The 26321-nt window shown below is 31.6% G+C and overlaps 1 protein-coding gene and 1 long non-coding RNA gene across 2 annotated transcripts; both read left to right on the top strand.

Annotated features, from left to right (window-relative positions):
• Nucleotides 1–11235: 11235 nt before the first annotated feature.
• Nucleotides 11236–11991, top strand: LOC139904922 (uncharacterized). Its single transcript, XR_011779215.1, has 2 exons — nucleotides 11236–11410; nucleotides 11467–11991. It is a non-coding gene; the product is annotated as an uncharacterized lncRNA (long non-coding RNA).
• A 10237-nt stretch (nucleotides 11992–22228) lies between these two features.
• On the top strand, nucleotides 22229–25200 carry Tbc1d22 (TBC1 domain family member 22). The gene is made up of 3 exons (XM_040707963.2): nucleotides 22229–22966; nucleotides 23409–24038; nucleotides 24147–25200. Exons 1-3 carry the CDS (start codon nucleotides 22538–22540, stop codon nucleotides 24567–24569), a joined length of 1482 nt encoding a protein of 493 aa, XP_040563897.1. The 5' UTR covers nucleotides 22229–22537; the 3' UTR covers nucleotides 24570–25200.
• The last annotated feature ends 1121 nt before the right edge of the window (nucleotides 25201–26321 follow it).

Below are 26321 nucleotides of genomic sequence, written 5' to 3'. Positions count from 1 at the left end.
ATGGGTGCCCCTGCGATAAGGGAGAGCGTAGGAATCAAACAATTTAGATTAGACTTAATTGTGTGCATTTCTTGCTGAGTTTTCAAAACAAATGATGACGCCACAAAAAAACTATCCAATGGAATTATGTATCTCAATGGAAAATGTGCTCGGGAAAAATAATTCTCATTATATTCGTGTCTCGGTCGTTATATGACAAATGTATGGTTAAGAACGTGTAACCAACAAAAACATAGAAAATAATACTTTATCTAAATTTTAACCGCAGGGAACCTGTTGTTGCGGGTAATATGAGAATGATATTCTGGGAATACGTCAACAGGTATGACTATTCAAAAAAATTGTCACCCACAAGAGTAAGAAATCCGACCAGTCAAGAATTTTAATATATATAATGGGAATTTTACTAGATTTTAATATTAGAGGAGGTAAAATGAGCCCATTTGGTGTGAAAAATTAACTTATCTTCTTAGTTTGTATTCCCAGTTTATACAAGTTACAACTCGTAAATATTAATTATGTGAAAACGGTGTTGTCAGATGTCGTTTTAAAAATATTTTTTTATGTGAAATAAAGTTCCGCTCTCGTGTGGAGGAAAGCTCAAAAGAATAAATATTTGCGTTCTTCTCGGAAAACGTTTTTGTTTGGAAAATATATTTAACTTTATTTCGAAAATATTCAAGAAAAAAGTTATAATATATGGTTGGATAGTAAATATAATTTCAATTTATTCATACTTGAGCCGTCCCATAACAAGGAATGATATTTTTTTCCTTTCAAATGGAGGATCACTCTATGGATCCATTCTCTTCTCAGCCCAGTTATATGAACTGAACATTGGTGTGATTCTTTTTGTGGAACTTAGGGCCATTTTTTTTTTTTTTTTTTTTGTAGGACTTAATTTTTTTTAATTTGTGGGATTTATTTTTGTTTAAATATGAACAAAGCTTTGTCCTTTTGATTATTATAGGTCATTAATACCAATCTGGAAATATAAAACAGAATAGTCTTTTGTATATTTTTATATTATTACAAATTTCTCTATTCCGATTTAATCTATTTTTTTTTTAAATTTCGATTTTCGACTTACTCTCATGTACGCACTATAAATATTTTAAAGTTTATACAACATCGCCAACTGAGAGATGTTTATAATTCAAAGGCACAAATGACGTCATCAACAATTCATTTATAAAATCGGTCAGACCGAATCTTAGATGAGACAAAAATGGGTTTCGATCTAGATTATATTTGTTCCATGCTATCAATTTGAACGAATACATAATATTTTTGGTCCTGGCTGGACTGGGATTTGAGAATCAACATCGTAGTAATTTATATTCTTGGTGGATATGGAGTGGCATTTGTGTTTATTCCATTTCTTTCACAGCTTTTTTATTTATTTATTTAATGTTCCGTTAATTGGTCAGATGGAGTTTCATTGATTCAGTTAAAGTAAACATTATAGTAATACATTTACTCTATTTGACCTAGGAATCTTCTTTGAAGTCCATATATATAACGTATATTTCCTTCTCTATGAACGAGCCTTCGCAAATTCAGTTGAAGAGAATAATTTCTGCCGACCGTGTTATCCATTGAGCTACGTCGTTCTATACGACTGGTTGCAAATAATTTAATAAAAATCATGATAGCTAAGCTACTCTCTTCCCGAACATACTAAAAATGGTAAGAAAGACCACGTAAATTTTTGGCTTAGTTTTAGATAAGGTCATATTTGTTACAACTAAAGGGTAAGGAATCAAAAATTAGAAAATTTTAAAAGCCGTTTTCACTTCTACTCATTTTTATTTTGTGCCGTTATTATTGCAAAATTTTGATGCAAAAGTTGGTATTTCAACAATTTTCTAAAATTTTTAACATTATATCCCCCTCCATTCTGAATGATGTCTTCATATTCTTCTTTATGTTCTTCCTGCAGAAATGCTGAACCTTCAGGTATGTGTGTGCCGGTACACCTTCTTGGGTAAACACATAGTTGGCCTTGGAGAACATGCTCTTCAACAATGGGAAGACATGTTACCTGAGGACGTTGTAGTAGACGTCCGTGTTGAATTGCTGTTGTAATGACGCTGAGGGCTATAACCTGAGCTGGATGTTTGTTTCTTAAGGTTCCCTTGACCTGAGCTCTAGATTCAGATAAGAAGCGATCATTTTTCCTGTTTACAACAGCGTCCACTTTGAAGAACTTGTGTGCGAAGGAGATTGCACCCCCTCTGCCTTTTTGCTTGTTGCTCACGTATTTTTAATGGCACAAAAACAAACCAAAATAAAAATTGAAGCTTTTTGTCATCTCTTTTGATTAGAGCCAAGTACAAAATTCAGACTTTTAGAACTGAGGCTAGACGACCTCCAAAAGTTTTCTAATTTTGGAGTCCTCGCCCTGTATAAGGATGAAACAATAAAGCTCAAGCATAGAAAGCCGTGCAATTCTGCTACAGTCAATGGTGTAGAAACAAAAAAAAGTGACTCCATGCAGAAAATAAGTTAAATGAACTCTAACTGTATAGGTGATTTAGGATTAAGTTGAAAAACTGTCTCATGGTTGAGGTCATTAAATAAATTATTAAAGCATATATCATGAAGTCTTATCTTAATAAAATTTCGATATGTGTACATTGTATTAAGAGAGAAAATTTAATGGATGGGTAATTTATGACCCTTTTCTCATAAAAAAGGGGTGATTTAATCTTGTCTTTCATCTTATATACATAAATATGTTGAAAATTTCTCTTTGAATCATTGAATCAAAGATAATCAATTCAAATGCATGATTTATGAGAGATTTATAAATTTAATTATTTATTCAATTGCATCCATTTTTTTGTGTGTAACCTAATATGTGATACCAAAATAGAAATTTTCAAAGGCACAAAAAAATGTCTTGGATTATTTATTGAAATCTTATTATGTACTTATAAAAATAGAATGGGTTATACGATTTATTTTTTTACATAAATACAATCTCTATTTGTGATAAGTACTTGAACAAAAGACACGTAAGAAATTTTTGAATAGAGTGTCTGTAGTACCCACAGTTTAAAAATATACTTACAGGAAGTTTCTTGTATTCAAGGGGTACTTGTTGTAAAATATGACTCAAAACTAAATATTGATATTTTTAAGTATAGCTTAAATTATGGATCGTCTTGTCTGTGGAATTATATAATGGGGGTTCCTGCATAACACAGTTTCAAAGACTGCAGATTTTGCATAAAGCGGTGTTTGGAAAAATTCGGACTCCTAGCACATTCCCCTCATATTGCAGATTTTTATATTATGATAATAAATTATAAAAAAAACTATATATAGAGGTAAACAAGGATTTTGTAGTTCTTCATGAGTTAGTTCATACTATGCATATATATTCATAAAATATAAGAGTATAATTTTGTATTGGGAGAGTGTTCTATAAGTATTTAATTTGATACAGCTAGACTTAAAACTGTAAATCGTTACCTATTATACAAGTTTACGATTAAAAAGTTTGCTCAATAAATATTGCTTAAGTTCCAATTATTTATATTTTACAGTATATTAAATAACCAGATTAAAAATCAAGTAAATACGAGGTTAATATTAAATTTTAGAATTATTTTAGCAGTATCTTATTTGACAAACATTATTTTAACTAATTTATGATTAATGAAATGTTTTATCGTCCTATCTATTCAAAAAAAAAAGGAAAAATAGTAAAAAGTGGACTTTGAAAAATAATTTCTCCCATTTTACGCGTTTTAGTTACTAAAAAAGTATCCGTAAAAAGTGTTTTTTTTTCTCTTGTCCCCCAAACTGCGGTATGCTTTAATCAGAGAAGTAAGGGTTACCTCAAGCCACTTTTATTTTTTTGTGTAATATACCTTAATTTATCGAGATATTGGGTAAAATCTGATTTTGAAAGTAAAAATCATATTTTTTTTTATTAAAGCAGTATGTTGTTTTTCATTGTTTATTTTGTGAAGGATATCATTTAAAGTGTTGATTCTTTTGTAGCCAGTTGGTAAAATTGATCCAAATTAATCTAAATTTGAGACAGCACAATGGGATCAGTTGCAACAAGTTCTGCAATCTGTCTCGCATTGTATATGTTTCTTTATTATTTTATATATTTACACTTCATTGTCAGAGGATTAGGGGGATACATTCTCTGACGGTGATGAAGGTATTAGTTGAACTTGTTTACTACTGACATTTGCATATCAGTGACGTCATACACTCATTTTTAAAATGTGCTACATTTGTTTACTTTGTCCTGACTAACATACGAAATAATTATCCATAAGTAAAAAAAATATATGAAGTATGACTTGTTTGAAGACATTGAAAGTAAACCTGAATTTAAAAAGACCTGCTTTTCAATGCAATGATTTAATTTCAGAAAATCATATATATGTACTTACATATTTACTCTCAGATGAACAATATGTATCAGTTATTGTCAATTGTTTAGATCAGTGGTTCTCACACTTTTTAAAGTGTGTACTATATCAGAAAATATAAAGTTCTCCATGTACAGACCATTATGGTCAAACTGAATACATATATAATATCAGAGGTTAAACCAATTTTGTATGTTTCTCCTTATACAATTAGAGGGAGCTCACGTAGTAACAGTGATATGTATACCATAGTTTTGAAACCGCTTTGTTAGATCCTTTGGATTTCCTTTGAATTACAGCTCATTATTTATATGTTAAAAAAAACATAATTGCATTTGGAATATTTATATTTAAATCAGTCGATATCAAATGTTGTTATTCGTTTATGCATTCACAACTGCGTCGTTAGACATTCGATACATCACTAATACCCATATTACACACAAAACAAAAGATCAATGCTGACTATTATGTACCTATTGAATAACAGGATTTGTTTCATTTATCCTCTCTTAGACTTAAAGAAGATGAAAATTTGATATGTGCTTTAAACGTGAAATTTAATATGTTAATTCTCACAAATAAGAGAAATTATGATGACTATGCATAGCATTTTGAGCTCATAAGACATCCGAGTAGTACATATATTAGTGTTGAGACTTGATTTGAGACCGATTTTTATCGTTTTGTTCTTAAAATATTGTTTTGGACATTTTTAGGCATATAATTGTTGAAGCGATGGTCTCTAGTAACTCACCGAAATTAAATAGTTTTTTAATCGTGGACCTACTTTTTTTATGTTTAATAATTACAAAATTAAAGAAACTATAAAAATTTATATTTTACTTTATTTATAAGATAAAAGTTTTCAGACATATTTTTTTATGTGGAACAGAAAGCCTCAACTTTATGCTATAGGACCTAAAACAGCTCTTTTTATAAATATAAAGTAATTCACTACCGGGTTTCTGACAAATTCCATAGTATTTGTGCACGCTATACACTTACAAAACAGTTTAAAAGTCGAATGACAGCATTTTACTGATATTTACAATTTTGAAACACACATAAAGTTATCAACAATTAATCTATAAAGTCCCTCTTGGCAAAATTTTAGATAAGAAAAATTAAGAGGGAATTTCTATGAGTGAATGAATTTGTTTGATACAACAAAAAATCACCAGTGTGGAATAAATATTATACTTTCTATGCCTTAGCGATTGAAATTCAGAAAATATTTTCTTCTTATGTCCGTCCGTGCGGCATTTAATTAAAAGAATGGAGGAGATGGTACAAAAAAATTGGAATTGCAGAATCACAAAGGGTGATTGGCTAATGCCCACGGTGTCAAGTCACTCAGAAAAATTGAAAATAGAAGTCTTGATTGCAAAAATACAGTCTGTCATGTACGCCGCAAGGACTAATAAAAGGTCATATCTTGATGATGGAGAGTTTGGTCAAGAGATCAGTATCAATGATGGACAGTTTTGATGAGAATGGGATATTGGTTAAGTGAATACTATAGAGAGTTGAAATTTGTCCATTGAAAATTATTATTGATTTATTTCGTTTTTTTTTTTTTTTAAATATCGAACTTATGAACATTTTTATCAGTTGTATTGAATGTCTTATATTTATAGATGTATTTTTAGCATTTAAATTGATATTTCCGAGTAAAAAATGGAAGGAATTGTTAAAAAATGAATTATTATAATCGTTTACCTGTTCATCATGTAATTAAATACCTTATATTTTTTCCCAATTTTGCTAACGGTCTAATAAAATGGATCTTCACTAACGGAGAGTTAAAAACTTTAGTTTTCATTATGGTTCTGGTACCAAAACATGTATCGTCATTTCTGTACTTTATCATACTTTTTCAACCAAAAATACGAAGAAAAAAAAACTTTGTTTGGGGTGAACCTAGCTTCTTAATTTTACCACGTTTATTTATAGTATTTTTTTTTTTTTTGGTTGTTTCAGAGGGTCATATGTTTAAGGGTGTACGTCATCAGTGAACTATTTTGATATGCCGTAGTGGAACTGTAAGTACCGTTTTCAAATCAGTGTATTATGGTATTGATTTAAATGGGTCAGTAACAACACTAATATATAGGTATGTATTTTAACAAATCTATTTTTTGGATTAACTTCTTGCAATATGCTAATATACTTACAAATGTATGGATATAAATATTATTTTTTTCGTGAAATAAACGAATGAAAAAATCAAGAAAAAAAAACACATAAATATGTACACAGGAATAATCATTTGGGGAATTAATGTATATTTATACAATATGTAATATGTAGACATATATATATTGCACGATTCTTCTGTTGAATATTTAATGATTAAATTAATTAATAGATTTCTTTTTTCATCAATTAAATATTCAGATTTTCTTCTTATCTTGTTATGTCTAGAGTTTTAGATTAGAAAAATATACTCATTTTTAATGGATATATCTTAAAATTAAGAACATATGTACAGTGTGTCAGGTAAAACGGTGGACTTGACAATCAATCGGGACTACTTTAGGGTGAATATTTTAAAATAAATCATGTTGCGTATCTAAAAGTAGGGGCTATTTAGCTTAATAAACAATAAAAAAACTTATAAAAAAAAAAGTGGCATTAAGTGAAAAGGTAAAAACTGTTTGAGTTACTCCACGTCCAAGTGAGTGTTAAGGAGGGGCTGAAGGTCGTAAAGTGCTCCTGGAGTCTTGTCTTAAAGGACAAAATCATAGTGGCTTCAAGGTAGACCCTTGAAAGGTCCTCTGGCAGCGGTAGACGCCGGAAAATTGGGATTAGGGAGGACGTGGACACTGCAATCAGCAGAAGTCCGGCCAAGTCGATGAGGCAAGATCCCAAGGCTCTCAGTATCAGTGATTGTGCTGTGATGAGGTATGTGAGGGATTTGGAAAAACTTATAATGGTCGACGACATCAACAACTGCATTCAACAGCAACAAAGGCCTACCAGGTCAAAAGAGACCAAAAATTGTTTAATTGGTTCATTTAGACACTTTACTCCTCAGGCTGCCCCTCCCCCCTTTCGACTATGCCATTTGAGGAGTAGTCGAGAAAGGAGCTCTGCCACCTCTCATAGAGTAGTAGATTTTGGTCATGTCCAAGGCCTTCATCAAGAAGGGCTGCGGTGCATTTAGTCCCAGGTTTGAAGGACATGGTAGCAGCCGTAGAAAATCATTTTTAAAAATAAAAATATATATAAATAAGATTGTATATGATAAAGCCTGATTGTTGTAATCTTTTTCATTCTTACAAAAGTTTACCGTATTTCTTCGTTGTCAAAAAGTCCACGATTGTACCTCGCACTCTTTATATTGATAAAATAGTGTGTAAATGCTTCTTAACCTTACCCTAATCGACATAATTACAACGACCTTAAAGTATTTTACCAAAAGAATCAATGAAAAACTGAGTCAATATAAGAATGAGGAAATTTGAACTAAAATATAAAAATGACCATGACGTCATTAAGATTGGTTCAACTCTCATTTCTTAACCATTAAAATTTTTATATGAAATAAAGTATTTCAACAAGATCCTGTGGCGTGTGAATGATTTTATTAGAGAGGGGAACTGCTTACCTTTTGCAAAATAATTTAAATTTATGCAGTGGCCTGAGTTTTTATAAAGGCCCTTTTTCTTACACAAAAAAATAATTTAAAAAATCCTAGTTTTCCACTGTAAAATTAACAACCATTCTATAATTTTTTATGCCTCTCCAGTTCCCTCTCAGCGGATGTCCTTATCCTAAGGAAGTATTCTAAAAATACAAATGGTACCTTCTTCAGAGAAAAATAAGAAACCGACGTCTAAAAATTTTGAAAAATTACGTTTAACATTAACATTTTCAGATATCTTAAAAATCGTTTTTAAAGTATATAAACGTCGACCTAAATTCATTTAGATAAAATTAATTAATTCTTATTATAAGCATTGTTAACTCAAATATATCCTAATTAACTACAACTATGGGTGATATCAAAATATTTTCCGATTAAATGGAGAAATTTTCTATTGCAGCGAGTTGATGTATCCGTATGTATATATCTATATATACATGAACTTATTTGTTTTGTTCTGACACAATCGGTTGGCTAATGTTTTACTTGATCTAAAAGGCTGATTTGTAAGAGACAAATTAATTTAGAAATAAAAATATTTGAATTATTATGAAGGGATTCATCAATTTGATCCCGGTTTAGTAATGTTAGCAATATGACTGTTTAAAAAAGAGAGCAGTTTTCATTGAAGACAAACGTGTCAAGCCTTACGAATGAATAAATATAATATTGTATTTTTTACCGTATATAATGAGGGAGTTAAATTTGATGTCCCATTCTTTTTTAATGAAGTACATAAGTCATGACAGATACTCTAAGTTTCAGTACTATGAGTGTTAAGCGATTCTTAGCTACAAAAATTACACAACAATTTTCTAAGAATTTTCTCCAACACCAATTTGATGCCGTATTGGATACTTTGGCCAATATCTCGGTTTTCCAATTTATTTACAATATATCAGCCAACACTTTAGATACAACGATATAAGAAAGAATAAGCTAATGTAAAGGTTCCATGTATCAATGATATGGTATATGTAGTAGAAAAATAAGCTAACTCCTCAGAAATTAATTAATAAAGACAAATAAAAATTTACTCCTTATTTTACCAACTCCAAAAAACAGGCGATCTAAAAAAGGACGCAATTTTGATTAGTAGTTGTACAGGGTGTCCACGATAAATTGGAGCTATCTTAAAATTCAACCTGCTTGATAAAAATGGAATTTGGAGTGTATTTGTTAATATGAAAAAGTTAGACATGATATTAAAAAATAAATTATTCAACATGTCCTCCCTCAGTAGCCACCATCTTCTCCATCCTGTACCTAAAGGATTTGCATCCCCTGATGACTTCCGCGGAATCGACAGCCTTCCACTCCCTCGTAATGGAGCTGGGAACTTTGTGGTAAAGACTGCAGGGACCTCTTCTCTTTCCTTGACAAGCCACCTGCCATTCTGGACGTTGTAGCTTCTGTCAACAGTCCAGTTCTTCCCGTCGGAGAAGAAGATGATTCTTCCTTCATGGCTCTTCAGGTCATTGAGGAGACGCTTACCGTTGGTGAACCTGGTTGCCTTCATGGATGCCGTGAGGATGTGTTGTTTGACCATTCGGTATGACCTGTATCCGAGGTCCTCATTCACAACCTTGGAGACCAGCTGTTTGCTCACTCCACGGTTCTTGGCCAACCTGAATAAGGAAGTCCCCGGCGAAGCCTTGATGGACTTCCGGAGGCCTTCAAGGAAGCGTGGAGTGCGGATTCGGTCACTTCTCATGTTGTTGGCCTTGCGGCAGACCTTCCCCTCAACCTCCCAGGCATTGAAGACCCGTTACACCGTGGTCTTGGGGTAGTAAAGAATCATGTAGATAGCAGAGGGCTTTTGTCCCGTGCGAGCCAATTCGAGGATGGCGTCTCTCCTTGCTTGTTCCATGATGACTATTGTTTGCTGTCAAAACAATTGTGGTGGAAGTTATAGTGTATTGTTCACGCAGCCGTTTATATAAGTATGATATCCCCGAATATCCATATTATGGATCTGGATGAAGTTTAAAGTAGTTCCAATTTATCGTGGGCACCCTGTATGTTTATCCTTGGGCAATTGTGTAAGAGCGCGAGGCGAAAGCGGGAGCGAAACATATGGTACACCTGAATTACGACCCTTTAAAATATCAGCTGTCTGTAATATGGTTCTGGGGGTGGGGGGGAAGTGATTTCCTTCTATAAAGAAGATAACCTACTACATTTAAAATAGTTTTAGTGCAAGAAAAATATTATAATTATATTGAAATTCATATTTGTTTATTTTATTATAGATTTTGTAATTAATTTTCTCCAAAGGTAGGCGAGAATTCTTCTTCAAAGAGATGTTGAACACCCACAAGACTTATCAAATTATGAATAAAAGGGAGGAAAAACCACACGCATTAAGCGTTTTTCCTATTTTTAATTGCTATACATAGTCTTTTCTTTACCCAAATCCCTTATTTATTTATCACTATAGCAAGTACAGGGGCTTCACCTTGCGGGTAAGATTTTTTTGAACTTTTTTAATATCCCATTTGAAACATTCCATATTGTCACCCTGTATTTACCAATCTATGTTATGTCTATATACAAAGATAGGTACATCTACCGGTATACCTACAGAGAAAATGTATGTTTTTATATCCCTTCTGATATTTTTGTCTAATTTTCCTTCATAAAAGCAAGGCCATAATTCACAGAAGAATATATAAATGAATCATCTTGAGACCCCCGTCTCTTCTTCTTCTTCCCAGCAAGAATTGTAGGCATTAGTATATAACGAAGTGGTAAATTTTTTATAAATTACTTAGATTTACGAGAAGGTAAAAGGGATGTGTATGTATGTACAATACGCGTATAATAAAGAAATACAGTTCTTAATAGTAGTAATTTTGTAAGTCTTTACTGATGTAAGTATTATAAGTTCATAGATAGCGGAGTTCATTGAGTGTATATACTTAGCGTTGTGTCCGTTTATTTAGGACTGAAGACTGCATTCCCATCCAGTTCATCCTCGGCCCAGTCCAGTTCAGTCCTGCATATCATTCTATCAATTTTTTCAGGATCTGGGTCGATACCGTCACCAGATATGAGCATCCCTGCAAATTTCACTTTTGTTCCATATTGAATTTTATCTTTTTATAAGGTAATATTGTTCTTCTCAAAACGTCTGAGTACTTCTTCTAACCTTTTGTAAAACTTTATCTTCATTTTCCCAAGATATCAATATAGAATTCATAATCTTCTTAACATTCTTGATTCCACATAAAACAGCGTCTGTTCTTGCAAAAAAATTCAAGGTTAGAACTACAAAGACCCATCGGAGCTCGACAATATCGAAATTTTCCTCGGGGTGTGGTAAATGTTGTTAAACCCCTACTTTCTTCTTCCAAAGGTATCTCAAATAACCCATTTTACAATCTAATGTACAGAATACTTTACTTTCATTAGGAACTGATTGAGCAATATCTTTAACAGATGGAAAAGGGTGAATTGGACGCCTGACATATCGTTTTAAACTTCTAAAATCAGTTAAAAATCTTATCTCTCTACCATTCGGTTTTGGAACCATCATTGAAGGTGAACACCATTCCATAACACCTGGTTCAGTTTTGTATTTTAGTTAATACTTCTTCTGATTGATCTTCTTCATGAAGAGGGAGCTGTTTCGCAGTAGTGACCTTCAATGGTGTATAATCTTCAGCATTCCGATCGAGTACAATTTTCATCGGAGGGCCAGTCATAGGCTTTAATTTATCACAATTAAATACTATGTTATATTTTTTGATTCAATTGTTGAGCTTTGATTTTGATTTAATTTCGATGCTGTTACAAGATAACATCGGGAAATCCTTCGAAATTATTGCAAGACATTATTGTTTTCCAACTGAGGAGCAATTCATTTTTTCTCTCCGGTCGTATAAGGGCCGGTGCTTTACTGATGTTACCATTAAATATTATAGTTAATTCACAATGCCCGACAAACTTCATTAAATTTCCACTTGCGTTGCAGATATTGGGATGATAAGATTAATTCCATACTATATTTATCGACAATATTCTTAGAAATAATGGTGATTGGTGATCCAGTATCTGGTAAAGCTTTCAATTGAAATTGTTTGTTGTGACTATGATTCACAATAACATTGGCTTTTGGAGTATCTTTGTCGCATGAATTCAACACATTCCCAATAAAAGTTGAACTAATCTTCTTCTAGGTATACGACACACTTTCATAATATGCCCCTTTTTGTTGCAATTCGAACAAATAACATTAAAACTATAATAGCAATCCTCAATTATGTGGTCTAAAACTAATTATATTATTAGTGATTCCACTTCCCCTTTATTAATCCCTATTGCTTTTGCTTTCTTATTAAATCTCCCCCCCTACCTTGAGATATTCTCGTCTCAATTTGTCATTATTCGTGGCAACAATGCATCGAAAAATATACAACTTGTCGATAGACATATTCTTTACGTCTCCTTCATCTTCTAAAATGTGCAATCTTCTTTCGAAATCAGACATATCTTCATCTTCTCTTTGACTTGCCCTGAAGTATTTTAATCTTCCTGTAAACAATAGATATATTTCAAGAAATTCTTAATATATTAGTTGCTCACAACTATTGTTATCTTGGCCAAATATTGGCGTATCTGACAAAATTTTTGAGGCAATAGCTTTTTCCAAATCAATAGACAAACATCTACGGAAGTAGGTATGTTGATCTTGAATTGGAATAACATCCATATTACCAGTAGAATAGTATCACCTGAATCTACTCAACCAATTCTTCATTTGCTCTACTGAGTTGCATTTTTCCAAGGGTTTGGGCTTGAGAAAATTGTTTGGGCTAAAAATCCTGGGCTTATCAACGGCTGGAGTATATATAAAAGGAGACTGAAAAGAACCGGAACGAATAGGTTCCATGGCTTTAATCAGAACCACTCTTCCCTCGCTAACAACTTCGTGATACCTTTGAAATTGTTCCTCGAGATCCGATTGAATAATTCTATCGTCTTCTTCTCCACTACAATCCATTCTGGCATTAACACTATCCTCAACACATTTATATCCATAATCACAGTGTTGAATAGCATCCTGTAATTCTTGGATACTGAATGAATTAAGTGGATTATACTTCTTCAGATTTATTTGAGTTTTAAGACTTGTAACAGCTCTGGCGAGAACATTTCTCATTACTGAATAGCTGTTCCTGGTTTTGGTTTCCATCTCTAATTAATTACAAAGTCAAATGCACTAGCAACAACGATCAATTTGAATAACCTCACACAAAGATATATACTCCACACAATATACTTGTATTAATATATCTACTTATTAACGGAACTTTTCCAAATATATGCAACCTCTCACCATCCACGTTTAATATGTATTCTATCAATTTTATCGATCTTCCTTATTTGTCGTTTTCATGATATTATGGACTTGATTAACATTAACTTAATTACTTAATTGGTTATTTTTTCGACTGCGCCATGGTTGATGATTATAATTACAAATACGTAGCACTAAAGAATCCTTAAAGATTATAAAATAAAACACAACTTGTTACATTGATAGTATATATAAGAATGAGTTTATGTTTATGTACACGTTTGTAATGCATACAAGGTACTATGAATACAGAAGAACAATCATACACCAATATTGTTTTCTCGGAAAAATATCCAATTAATCATTAATTACTAAATAAAGTAATCAAATACATAAAAGAATACAACGAACTCATTCAAGGGATTAATATCATGGATTACATATATAGCAAATCTTCCACCCTTTTATTTAATCCTCTACGTTACTGTATATATTTTATAGATCCTTGGGTAAAGAGTCATTATAATGTTTCATAAATGCAGGGGGTAAATCCTAGACATAAAATGACTTATGAATCTTTAATGAAAACTTTTGTAAAATAGGCTACATCCAGTAGTTACGCCTAATACCCCCAAATGACCATTATGACGGTTATAAAAGGACAAATATCCATTTTATATTTAGACTTGAGGTAGACTTTTATATAGCATGACGTTAGGATTTTATTTAGTAAGTTATCTGGATATCTTACAACTCGAGCAGTTTTCCTTTTAAAAATTAGGAGATTTTGTAAGTACTTATGTTGTTTCTTTGTATCAAAAAATTGACATGTTTGGGGAATGACATATGACACACTAACAAGGGATGACACTTGAAAAATAAACATATACACTAATCGTTATAATAAGCCTAGCTACGTGGACTAAATAATTATCATGTAAACTTTTCAAAAATTTGGATATTTTGAAAAAAATTTGAGGAATGAGATCAATAATATGGTTGATAATCATTTGTAACGAATATACTAATATAAATGACTGAAAAGAACTGGGAAAACAAGACTAATAGAAAAGATTAAATTAATTTAATTAATATCAGACTTATTTTTGTATATATTATGTACTAAGAAATATTTACAATTTATCCTTCTATTTGGATATTTTGCGTTAGTTAGTAGTAGCACATGGACTAAAAAGTATCAAGTTTCACACATAAAGGGTGCTATTTTTTTTTGATTAACATCATTTACAGTTGTTACGGACGTTAAAAAGACATTAAAATTTGTTCTTTAGTTTGTGAGTGATTGTGCTTATTTGTGACGCTACTTTTTTATTTCCAAAGCAATGGATCAACAAAAAAATTAAAGTTTTTATTTTACACTGCTTGTTGATGGGAAAAACTACCGTTTAAGTTAAACAATGACTGGACAAATTTTATGGGGACTCTGTCCGTAAAGTCAATAAAAAATTAATCATAATTATTTGAAAAAAAGACAAATTTGATAGAAAAAAAAGTGATTCCCTCGTTAAGTGCGGGATTTTTCAGCCTATCTGTTTTCATCAAAGTTTTTTTGCTTATTACTTTGCCAAGCATGATTTTTATTATCTGGAAATCTTCCACCTACATTTACTGAGTAGTGGCAGCAGCAAATAAATATTTATTGCCATCAGAACTTATGTGATATTTCCAAATGTCTCCATATAAATAGTTTACAAATTTAATTTACATATACAGCCAAATCCGGACATAAGAAATACCTTTATAGTCAACGTTCTCTCAGATAATTATCATTTTTACTCAGTTAAAATAAAGATATTTAAATCTTAACATTGGTGACCCGAAGTGATATCATACCTGCTAAAAAATCTTATTCTAATGGTCAAGACCATGCGGATAATGTCCCTCCGATCGAACAAAAGTACGTAGCGGACGAGGTCAGCAGCTTAACTCTTGCTCTAGCAGAACTACGTCTTCCAAAATTCTCGGTGATGGATGACTTTGCCCCCATTTTGATAACTTTACTTATTATTACTTTGCAATAATGTATGCTAGCTTCAGGAGTGTCCACCGTCTCTCCTCTCCAGATTGAGAAATTATCGTCTTTACCATCAAAATTGAAGTAATGCCACAACAGGCTCATTTTTTTCTTTTCTAAATAAGGTCACTTTGTCTCTCTTAAAAAATAAGCCCCTCTCAAAATAAGTTCATGTGGGCACCCCTTCAGCTCAGTGGAAAAAAAAAAATCGTGATTGATTTGTCGTTGTCAAATGCTAACATGACATAAAGGTCAAACTAAACATAAAAATACTTTAACGACTTTGATTAATTATTATATAATTATATCATATCAATTGATTATACCACCGTTAAGTTGCGTAATGCACAGAAAATAACCATAATTAAAATTATTCATCCTTCAGAAGTGACGCACAACAAGACAAAACACACGAAAAAAAAAAATTCAAAATTAAAAGTTTTGCCATCATGGAGACTGAAATATCTTCTTAATATCATGTGTTTATCATATTTTTACTCCATCCTCTATGTTAACTTTTAACTTATTATATACCTTTTGTAAGTATTTCTATAATTGTCAATAACAAAGGATAGTATTAATTTTAAAAAAAATGTTTTTTCCAAGTGAAAAATATCATATTTTTATTGAATACCTATATCCCTTATGACACCAACCTAGGATTGGACATAGCTCCAATACAGCTAAATTGTATTCCTCCACGAGGAATACCACCCAAGAACCATCATCACCTTATATCCTTCATATATTAATGACATGAATAACTACAATATGCGCTACTTCAAGGGTATCAACAGGTTTTTTTTCGTGTAAAAGAGACAAAATTAAAATGATTTAAAGCTAAATTTTTTTGAAAAAGACTGAATTTAATCGAACAACCTTTTCATAGAAAAGAGAAGTAAACATAAAATTCTTTGTTTTTTTATAAATAATAATAGTTTTATTCATGGTAGTTAGAATGAAAAAAATTTTTTTTTATTTGGGGGAGGTTTTGTAGTCCACCTCCCGCCACCGCTTCCAGACGCCCTTTTACTATTTTAATATCAAGAAGCAGTACCCATTTATTAAATGTATATTTTCGTTGAAATTATGACATTGTTCACTTGTAAAAACGATTTTCAAAAAATGTACTAAGATCTAATGTTACACACAAAGTAGAAAAGATGTTCTCAGTATATTGATACTTTATTTATCTTCTTGTTTTTCACAAAAAATGAGCATTTTATTAGAAAACTATATTTTATTTTCAAAAGATTGTCAATGTATCTAAAAATTTTTCCTTATTTATTGCTCTACTGACTATTTTAAGATAAGTGTGTTATTTTTTTCTAAAACTTCAAAGGTTGTAGTTGATCAATATGGTTTAAACTATATTTATTAATTTTTTACCAAAAAAAAACATTTTTCGACAATACCCAGAGCTCCATAGACACTCTACCCCATGTTTTAAAAAAAACCATTAGGACTAGTGGAGGGTGGTCTGTATCTAGTCCACTTGGCTACGTAATGCCTACCTTAAATATCCCATATACTAAGTTAATTTTAGGTTTTAATCATAAGTATTACCTTTTGTCAACGTATCATACGTCGAATAGACATAAAAAACAAATATTACGTGAGATTTTTAAGTAAAATATACTTTTAAAAGACAAATTTTGCAATATTTAACTTCCTGTGTTGGTCAAAAATGTTTTTTTTAACAAAGTGGACGTTTATTAGCAAGAAAAACTCTGTAAATTTCAATTTCAGAACCAACCAATCTATTTAACATATTCCTTAAAGTGCTTTGTGTCCTTGTTTCTGATTGGACAAAATTGTACTTTATAGAGGTTTCCATTAGAATGGACGCCAAATTAAATATCTCTGAATAAATTAAATTAAATACATAGGTAGTTTATACTTTCTGGTATAATTGACTAGCCCTGTGGCTACTGGCTAATTTATTTTAACGTCCATCGACCATTGTATACTACCCCCCCAACATTTTATGAACCATGTTTACGTATACCCCATTGATCTTGCTATCTCATACAAACCATTAACTATTGTATAAATAAATAATATGTGCACAAGTAATTGAATGGATGTATTGGATTTTACAACATCTTATAGGATTAAATAATTTCATAACATTTATATATTGTAAATACAAAATTACCCAGAGTTGTACTAAAAAAACAACATACCTTTTACCCAAGATAAGAAATATTATCACTTTAAAAAAGAATATTACAAAGTAAGTCTTCTTAAACATGACATCTTACTTAAATTCATTATCAAATCATTAGTGATGCGTGTATTATTAGGGCCTGCGGTCTCAAATCTTTTGAATAATGTAACCTACGACATTTTATCTAATTTAACTATTATAGAAAAGTTTTTATTGCTTTACATCAAAAGGTGGCAAACTTTGTTTGGTTTTGGGGCCGAATGCAGCTTAATCTGATCCCAAGTGGGCCGGCCAGTAAAATAATTACAAAATTACAAAAAAATAAAAATAATTCTACTTTTTTTTCTTTGGATTATTCACTAATAGTAATTAAAATTAATTCAAGAAGAATCAATCTTTTATAAAAATCTTTATAAGTGTATTAATTTTCCTTTTATTAAATACATTATGAACAACATAAGAACTCAAAAAAGTATGTATAATTTTAACAACACTTTTACTCAATCGCAACAGAAATTACTAAAAATGACTTCACTCTAAGATTCAGTTGATAGTCTAAATCCACCGATTCTGATCCTATCTACTGCGATATTTTTTGTTGATCTAATGTTGGCAAAATCATGTTGTTTCTCAGGACATATAATTTCAGCGGCCGTCAACACGCAGTTTTAATTTTTAAAGAACTCTACATAGATATAAGTCTTTGATGCTAAGGCTATTTTGCTTGCAATTAGGTAACTGGGTTTTAGGGAAGTATCACTGGCTCCTCGACTTCTGATAAAAATAGATTGCTGATTCCTCAGTAGCATCATAATTTCATTTACCTTTTCCTTTCTCAGTTATTTTTGACAAAGACATTTTGCTGATGAGGGTGCAAGGCTAAAGGAAAAATTAATAATGTAATTGTTGTCAACAAATACTTCTACCTAATTGTGTTAGTTCTACCACAGTGTTCCTTTAAGTTGTACTAAAACTCTAGTGGTCGATCTAGAAATAACATATTTTAAAGAAAATTACGGGGAATTCATCCATTTATTTTAATCTTGCAGATTTGTCACCCAGACTGTACCAAACCTCTAGGTGTACGTAGTGAGGCATATCGCGTCTACACGTATACGTAGTGATGTAAATCGCGTGTATTTTTTACCTCGCCCATTTTTATGGAATTGATAATCTGAAGAATGGATATTCTTTTCCTCAGGTTTTGCCATTATTATTTAACTCCTTAGTAGTGAACTTCCTTTCCTACCATATTCAATTATATTCATATTCAATCAAAACCTGATTGAACATTTCCGTATCCTTATAGAGGACGGAGAGTAACCATAAGGATTTGTTGCCAGGTTATAATTGTAAGTAATTCTTGGACTCTAAGATAGAATTCAGGATTGACATTGGAGTAATTTTTGTCACTGTCCTTATTTATTTCCTTCTTCTCCTCATCCCTTGTCACAGTTGATTGTAGCTGAACTAATGATACGTCATGACAGCTAAGCTGTTCTTCTCCAAAATATTCTTAAAATTTTCAGTGTTACCATGTTGATTTTCGTTGTTTTTTTTTTACATGCACAAAGTACACCATATTTTCATCACTATAAATATATATGCATATACGTCTACACGAACGATAGATTTGATAACCCACCTTTATTGTATACATTTTAGTTAAACTTCATAGTGAAATTCCCACCTTCTAAATTATTTTTATTTTTTTTGGATGACATAACGTTTTTAATTATACTTTTCTAAATAATCATAATTTTTTTGCGCGATTCTATATGGAGCATTTGAAAGTGTTATAAAGGGTAGACTTGCGTGAGTTTCAAGACTTGAAAGCTCTGGAAAGTTAACACTTGTTTATTAAGAAATATGATTATTTAATTTGTATATAACTTTATTATGAATTGGAGAACGAGTTCACATTTATTGGAACTGTGGGATGAAAATAGACAAAAACAGAAAACTTTTTTACCACTTTGCATTACACTCCTCGAGCCATATACCTCCAAAACCTTTACACCCCTCTCATTGTTTTATAGCATTATTATTGAGAAGTACAGCTAGTAAACAATAGAGGGCCAAAGTCATATATGATTGCTGTTGTTGATAGGAGCGGTTGCTGGATAATCCTACTTTTGATTTCAAATCAAAAAGTAATTACTTATTAGGAAACACAAAAATTATCCATAAAAATATTTTCATGTAAAGGCTAAGTCATTTGCACCGGGTCAGAATAACCTCTTTCGTTAGAAAAGCTGAGGAAAAATAAATAAAGGTACTCCTTGAATGCTCGCTCGAGGGTAGGAGGGCGAGTGAGGGCCCAAGAACCAAAACATCCAGCCCAAACCTATCTGCTGACTAAAAGTCAAACTGCGCATCACTACATGCAATATAATTGAATTAAGTAATGTCGTGTATTCTAAAGATATAATGTATTATGCACAAATTACATCATATTTTGGTTGTAAAAGAGGCAAGTCTTCAATTATATTTTGCATACAAATGAAGCATAAAAATAAAAATAAAATTGGCAGCAAAAGTGACAATCTGAACACAGGTCAGAAACATAATTTATTTTCAAACATACAATGAATTGAATAGTTAATTTCATGATCATCTAATCATTCACTCTAAAGACTATGTTGCTGTTAGTACATTATCCAATCAATAAGCTATTTAGTATACCTAAATACCACAAATACTCGGATTTCAAAAAAAAGAAAATACTTGGCCCAACCCTGATATATTCACAATTACACTTGTAGTTTTACCATTGATCTCTTATAATAACTTAACCGTATAAAAAAGGGCTAAAATGGCTACAAGGCTGAGCAAACTAAAAATAGATATATTATCCGCAAGGTGGTGGTACAGTCTATTGCTTGTTATTTAAACTAGTTGCTTAAAAATGGCAAATTCTAAGAAGAATTTTCAAAGCCTCTCTATCTCTCACCAATATTTTATACTAAATAATATTAGCATTCAGGGAGTTGTATTAATTTGACGCTAGACGGTGCCATTCTCTGTCGATTTGTTTACATGCATTATTATTCATTTATAAGAACCATAGGTAACTTAAACAACTATTGTCTATGATAATAATTTTATAATGTACCTATAAACTTGAAAGCATGATTAAATGATCATATTTCACTTAGTGAGATTAAAAATCTCATTGGATCTATTCAAATTCAGTTGATCACTGTTCAGAATATTAAGTGTATAGTAAAAATCCACATTATAAAAAATATTGCAGATTAATGTAACATATAAGTGAGTTAGCGCCAATTAATTTATAAAAAGGAAATCAGCGTCATTTTTTGTAAGCGAGCACTTTAAGTTACTTTAAGATACCATGAATCATGGTCCATGATTTAAAAGAAGGGTATATATATATATTATTTTTTTGCAATGCATCCTATTAGATTTCCTTATACACAAATGTTCAGGGAAGCGGCAGTGGATAAATTTAACTTGCCACGGGGGTCCAACAGTTCTGTGAGCCAGACTGTATTATAGCATAATAGAAGAGCTCCTTGGTGCTTAGAAACACGGCGGTGGCGGAGTTTAAATTGCCTTGAAGTGGTGGCGGATAAATTCAACTTGCCTCGGGCCCAGCAGTTCACCTGCACAATCTGTGGATCAGGGTATATTATAGATTAGAAGGGTTCATCATTCAATAGTTTTATCGTCTAAATATAATATAAATTGCAACGAAATTGCACACGTAGATATTGTCTTGCACTGAAACTATTCACAATCATATTACTAACAATGGTATTGCTTCACGATGATATTACCCTCAACGTTTTTGTCTCACAATGATAATGTACACAACGATATTGCCCCAACGGTTTTGTCCACAACCTTTTTACAATAATCATTTTACTTGACACCCTTACTGTCTATCAAAATTTTATTCCCATATTGCCTAGTTTTATTACATGTCTGACCCTAAAATGTATAAAAAATATATTGTAACATCGTTATACAATCCTTTTTGTATAATGTATACAATAAATTATCAATTACAATGGAAAGAATAAGATATGTTTCACTAATGATACAACTTTTCTCATCCCTAATCCCTCCGAAAAACCAAAAAAAAAATAAAAAAATGTACAAATGTAGCCATTTGAAGTAAATATTACTTTGTTTAAATTCAAATATCAGTATCAATTAGTATTCAATCTAGATGTTTTGTGGTTTTTTTCCATATTAAAGCCATTTTTTTAATTATCTTGAAGAATTATTCAAAATTTGTCAATCTTATGCACTACAAATATTAACTTTGACCCCCCAAGATGATGTTTCCTTCAATTATAATGCAATTTATGACGTCAACGACAACACTAAATTAATAAAACAACGTTTGTCTGTTCTTTGACGCCTAATATCTCTTGGCAATGCCGGTTACTATGGCGTGTAATGAATGCATCCATATCTGGCAGGTTAGCAACATATACTTTTTTAAAATGTATACTCACAAAGATTTAAACAATTTTCACATCCCCAAATAATAATATGATCCAATCAATTGACTTACGCACCCTGTACCATTTTTCTTTTTTCTGATCGCACTTTATAGTTCATAGGCCGTGCCTGCCAGCATTTGTGTGCACTTTAATAAAGTAAGGAGAGAATATTGTGAGTACATTTATTATATTATATATATGAGAATAGAGCAGAGAAAAAGAGAGAGAAAAACAGAATAATATAATAAATAATCCGACTTCCTTTCTGTTTCTTTTCTCTTCTGCTGCTGGAGCTACTGCTCGAAGATAGAAAAGGAAAAGAAAAAGGAAAAATTGAAAAGAAAATCTTTGGGTGTCTAAGCTGTCTGATGATGATGTTGTCTTCTTCGAGACTGTAATCCTTAGTTAATAATAGTTATCAGTTTGTGTTTTCTTACTTACTCCGCTCTTCTCCCTTGCTACCATGGTCCAGCTCCTCCTCGTCTCGACATCATAGTAAAATAATGAATTCCATTGATAAATCCTCTTCATCCAGCGCCAATGCAGCTGCGACGACGAGAGCGTCTTCGACCTCATTTTGGCGAAAGACAGGGAAGCCCATTCCTGGTCGCCCCAATCCGTCCTCCAGGCCCCCGTCCAATTCATCTACTATTTCTTCTCATCCACACCAACATCATTTTGTGGCACCTCATCACGCCGCTTCACCTCTCAAATCCTCCACAGCGCGTTTCCAGGACTACGAGTCGAGTGTGTCAGATGCATGGGACATCCGGGATGACGAGGGGGATGATCCTATCTTGATGTCTATTCCTCACGCCAACAGTGCCAAAATTCATTCTTCTCCTAACACACGCGTCTCTTCCTCCATTAGCCTTCACCAAAATAATGTTGCTTCCAAAACTAATCATTCCGCAAATGATACTGCCTTAAAGGTTATAAAATCTCCAGAGTGCCTTTCTCTCTATCGGATCCCTTGTCATTCTTAATAAAATGTACCACAATGAAGGAGTTAATTACATCTATTTCAATTACAATGATTGTACGAGTTATTTGATCCTTCATTGTAGATTGTTAATGCCTGTTGAAGCAATAGTTACATTATGAACACATATAAAGTTTGTAGTACAATTAACAATTGATTTTTATATCGAGCAAAAAAGTAAATTATGACATGTCTTCATAACTCTTATATCAAAAGTTAAACAAACGTCAACTATCTATCACACATCACTTAGAGATAACTAAATATTTGTTTTGAGTTATTTAAAGTATTTGTGTCATTGTCTGATATAGCAAGTACTTTTTGGTATGAAGAATAATGACAAGGGATCCGATATATACTAAGGAATTATTCATTTTTTTCTTCACTCCAAGACGGATGAAGTTCAGTCCTCAACTCATAATAAGAGAGTGAAGATTGAAAAACTCCTCGAGAATTCTTCCATTAATTTGGATCAGCTTAGAAAACTCGCTTGGTCTGGACTTAGTCCAGGGATTCGTAATAAAATATGGCGTATCCTATGCGGATATCTTCCACCGAATCATTCAAATCGCGGAGAAGACGTTGTGTCTCGTAAGCGTGAAGAGTATCAACGCTATGTGGAGCAATATTTTTTGAAAAGAGAAGAACAAGATGCGAGCCATCAGGATACTTACCGTCAAATTCATATTGACATTCCAAGGATGAGTCCCGTTGTTGGCTTGTTTCAGCAACGTACCGTGCAGGAAATATTTGAGCGAATATTATATATTTGGGCAATTCGTCATCCTGCATCGGGTTATGTTCAAGGAATTAATGATTTAGTGACTCCTTTTTTTCTAGTATTTTTGCATGAGTATTTACCCGAGGGGAGGAATTCAGTATGCCCAGATATTGACTTGGGAAATGATCTGACAGAACAACAAAGAGACATTATAGAGGCAGACTCTTTTTGGTGCTTAACTAAAGTCCTGGATGGAATTCAGGATCATTATACTTTTGCTCAGCCTGGAATTCAATTGAAGGTATTTGAGAAAGTTGTGTGCTTATATTATTTTGACGTTGATCTTTCTACTTTTCAAAATTGATTTGTCCCATTTCTTTGTATCTAACATACTATTCTAAATCTCTAGGTCAAACAGTTGGAGGAGCTAATTAAGAGGATTGATGCGGAATTACATTTTCATCTTGTTAGTCACGACGTTCTTTACCTACAATTTGCATTTCGTTGGATGAATAACCTTCTTATGAGAGAGATTCCTATCAAAGCTGTTATTCGTTTGTGGGATACTTACCTATCAGAAAAAAATGGGTTCTCACACTTTCATCTCTACGTTACTGCAGCTTTCTTAATGAAGTTTAAAGATGAAATCCTTCGGAGAAAGGATTTCCATACTGTCCTTATGTTTCTTCAAAATCTTCCTACTGCTAAGTGGGGTGATGAAGAAATAGAACTCATTGTGGCCGAGGCATATCAATTGAGCTATCTTTTTGCTGATGCCCCTAGTCATTTGAGTAATATCATTAAAACAAATGACATTAATTCAAACAAATAACTCTACTTAATGATTTTTCTCTCCATCCTTATTTTCCCCATCTGAATATGAATTTCTAACTATTATCAATCAATTTAGTTGTTGTTTTTTTGCCTCAAAACTATCATTACCATATGTATATCAATACATTTATTTATGGTCCATATCAGTTAAATTGAATAATAAATAATTTTGTCAGTATGTGAGGCTGAAATTGAGACATTATTCTTTATCAATATCACATGAGATGAACAGCTAAATAAGTTTTTTTAAATTGAAAAAAACAAAAAAAAAACTTCCCTGTATTTTTTTATGCATTCCCTAAAACTTTAATTTGCTTCGTTTTCTAAGAAGAAGAAAATTACCCTTTCCTAAACATACATATATATGAATATTTGATTGGTGTTATTTTTAATCTACATACTTTATCAATGGCAGGAAGTCATCAAGTGAGTGTTTCTACATTTTTTATTTGCAAAATGGATGTGGCTACAACAAAAATATAAAAAGACACCATGTGATAAGTTAAATTTATATATATTTATTTATTTGGAAAAAAAAACAAAACATAATGTGATCTATCTTCATAGTGTTGTTGAAATGTTAATAGATTTTTTTTGGTTATTGACTTGATAAATTATGATTATTATTATGTTTGTGTATATTTTCTTTACATTGTCCATTTTTCAAGGTCTTGAAAGGGGAGAGCTCAAGTATATTTAAATTATTAATGTGTTCTAAGGAGTAAAAGTTACACAATAGAGTATCGAGAAATGGTGTTATGAATTATTAACATATTTTTATCCAATTTATTGAAAGTGCTTTAATTTTCGACATTGATATATATATAGAAATGTACTCAAATTAGTCTATATGTATAGTTTCTAATGTTTTCTAGGCTCGATGACGCATTACTACATAAATAGTATGCTTATCAATTACAAATTGGGAGTGTCTTGAATAATTTTTAAGAGGACCACTTCCCTATTTTCTAGAATAGATGAAGTTACACATTCATTTCACACGACTGATCATTAATTATTTGTATTAAAAAAATAGTATGAATATTTTTGATCATTCAACATTATTTGACAAAGGAAAACATTTATTGTGTACGATTGTTGTTAATATGTGTTTGAAGGAGTTTTGTATGGGATATACATAGTTGGAAACTATTTTGGCTTCTTATAAGAAAATGTACATATATATGTCATAAATATTTATATATTATGCAATAGTTACTCTTTGTTCATACAGTCGTTTTTTATACATAAACAATACTACGAGCTAATAATTGAAGCATTAATTGCAGAGAAACACATAAAAAAATGCGAATTAAATAAATTTTAACAAATATTGTTGTAGTATTTGTTGATAACATAGTCATTTAAAAATTAGTGTATTGAAATACTTATTGGTCCCTCTGTAAAAAAAAAACAATTTATGAAAAAATGAGACTGGATTACATTTGTATGTTTAATGATTAATTAATGTTGATTTTTATTAACAAATTATTCACATTAAACCTTGGCGGCGCTTCTAATAGTAGCTAAAATTCGTCGTCACAATTAAACAATTAGAAATTGATATATTTTATTAGAAAGAAACCATATTATTGTAGGCAAATTTAGTGTCATAAATGAAATGAAGGTTCTTAACTAAATTTAATATTTTTGGGTATTTCAGCCTTGTTTTCAAGAAATCTATAATTGACTATTGGTTGTATATATATGATATATATAAAATTGGACACTTTTTCTTGATTTTTGTTCA

This window comes from Lepeophtheirus salmonis, chromosome 3 (assembly GCF_016086655.4).
Source record: "Lepeophtheirus salmonis chromosome 3, UVic_Lsal_1.4, whole genome shotgun sequence".
NCBI classification, from domain to species: domain Eukaryota; kingdom Metazoa; phylum Arthropoda; class Copepoda; order Siphonostomatoida; family Caligidae; genus Lepeophtheirus; species Lepeophtheirus salmonis.
Note: the sequence above shows the minus strand (reverse complement) of the source record. Positions and strands in the feature narration are given on the sequence as shown.

What these genes read in the sequence shown, in the direction of transcription:
- Tbc1d22 (XM_040707963.2), top strand. Translation starts at nt 22,538, where the DNA reads ATGAATTCCATTGATAAATCCTCTTCATCCAGCGCCAATGCAGCTGCG. An exon ending in CAAATGATACTGCCTTAAAG is followed by an intron (nt 22,967 to 23,408) that starts GTTATAAAATCT and finishes CTTCACTCCAAG; the next exon opens with ACGGATGAAGTTCAGTCCTC. An exon ending in AGCCTGGAATTCAATTGAAG is followed by an intron (nt 24,039 to 24,146) that starts GTATTTGAGAAA and finishes CTAAATCTCTAG; the next exon opens with GTCAAACAGTTGGAGGAGCT.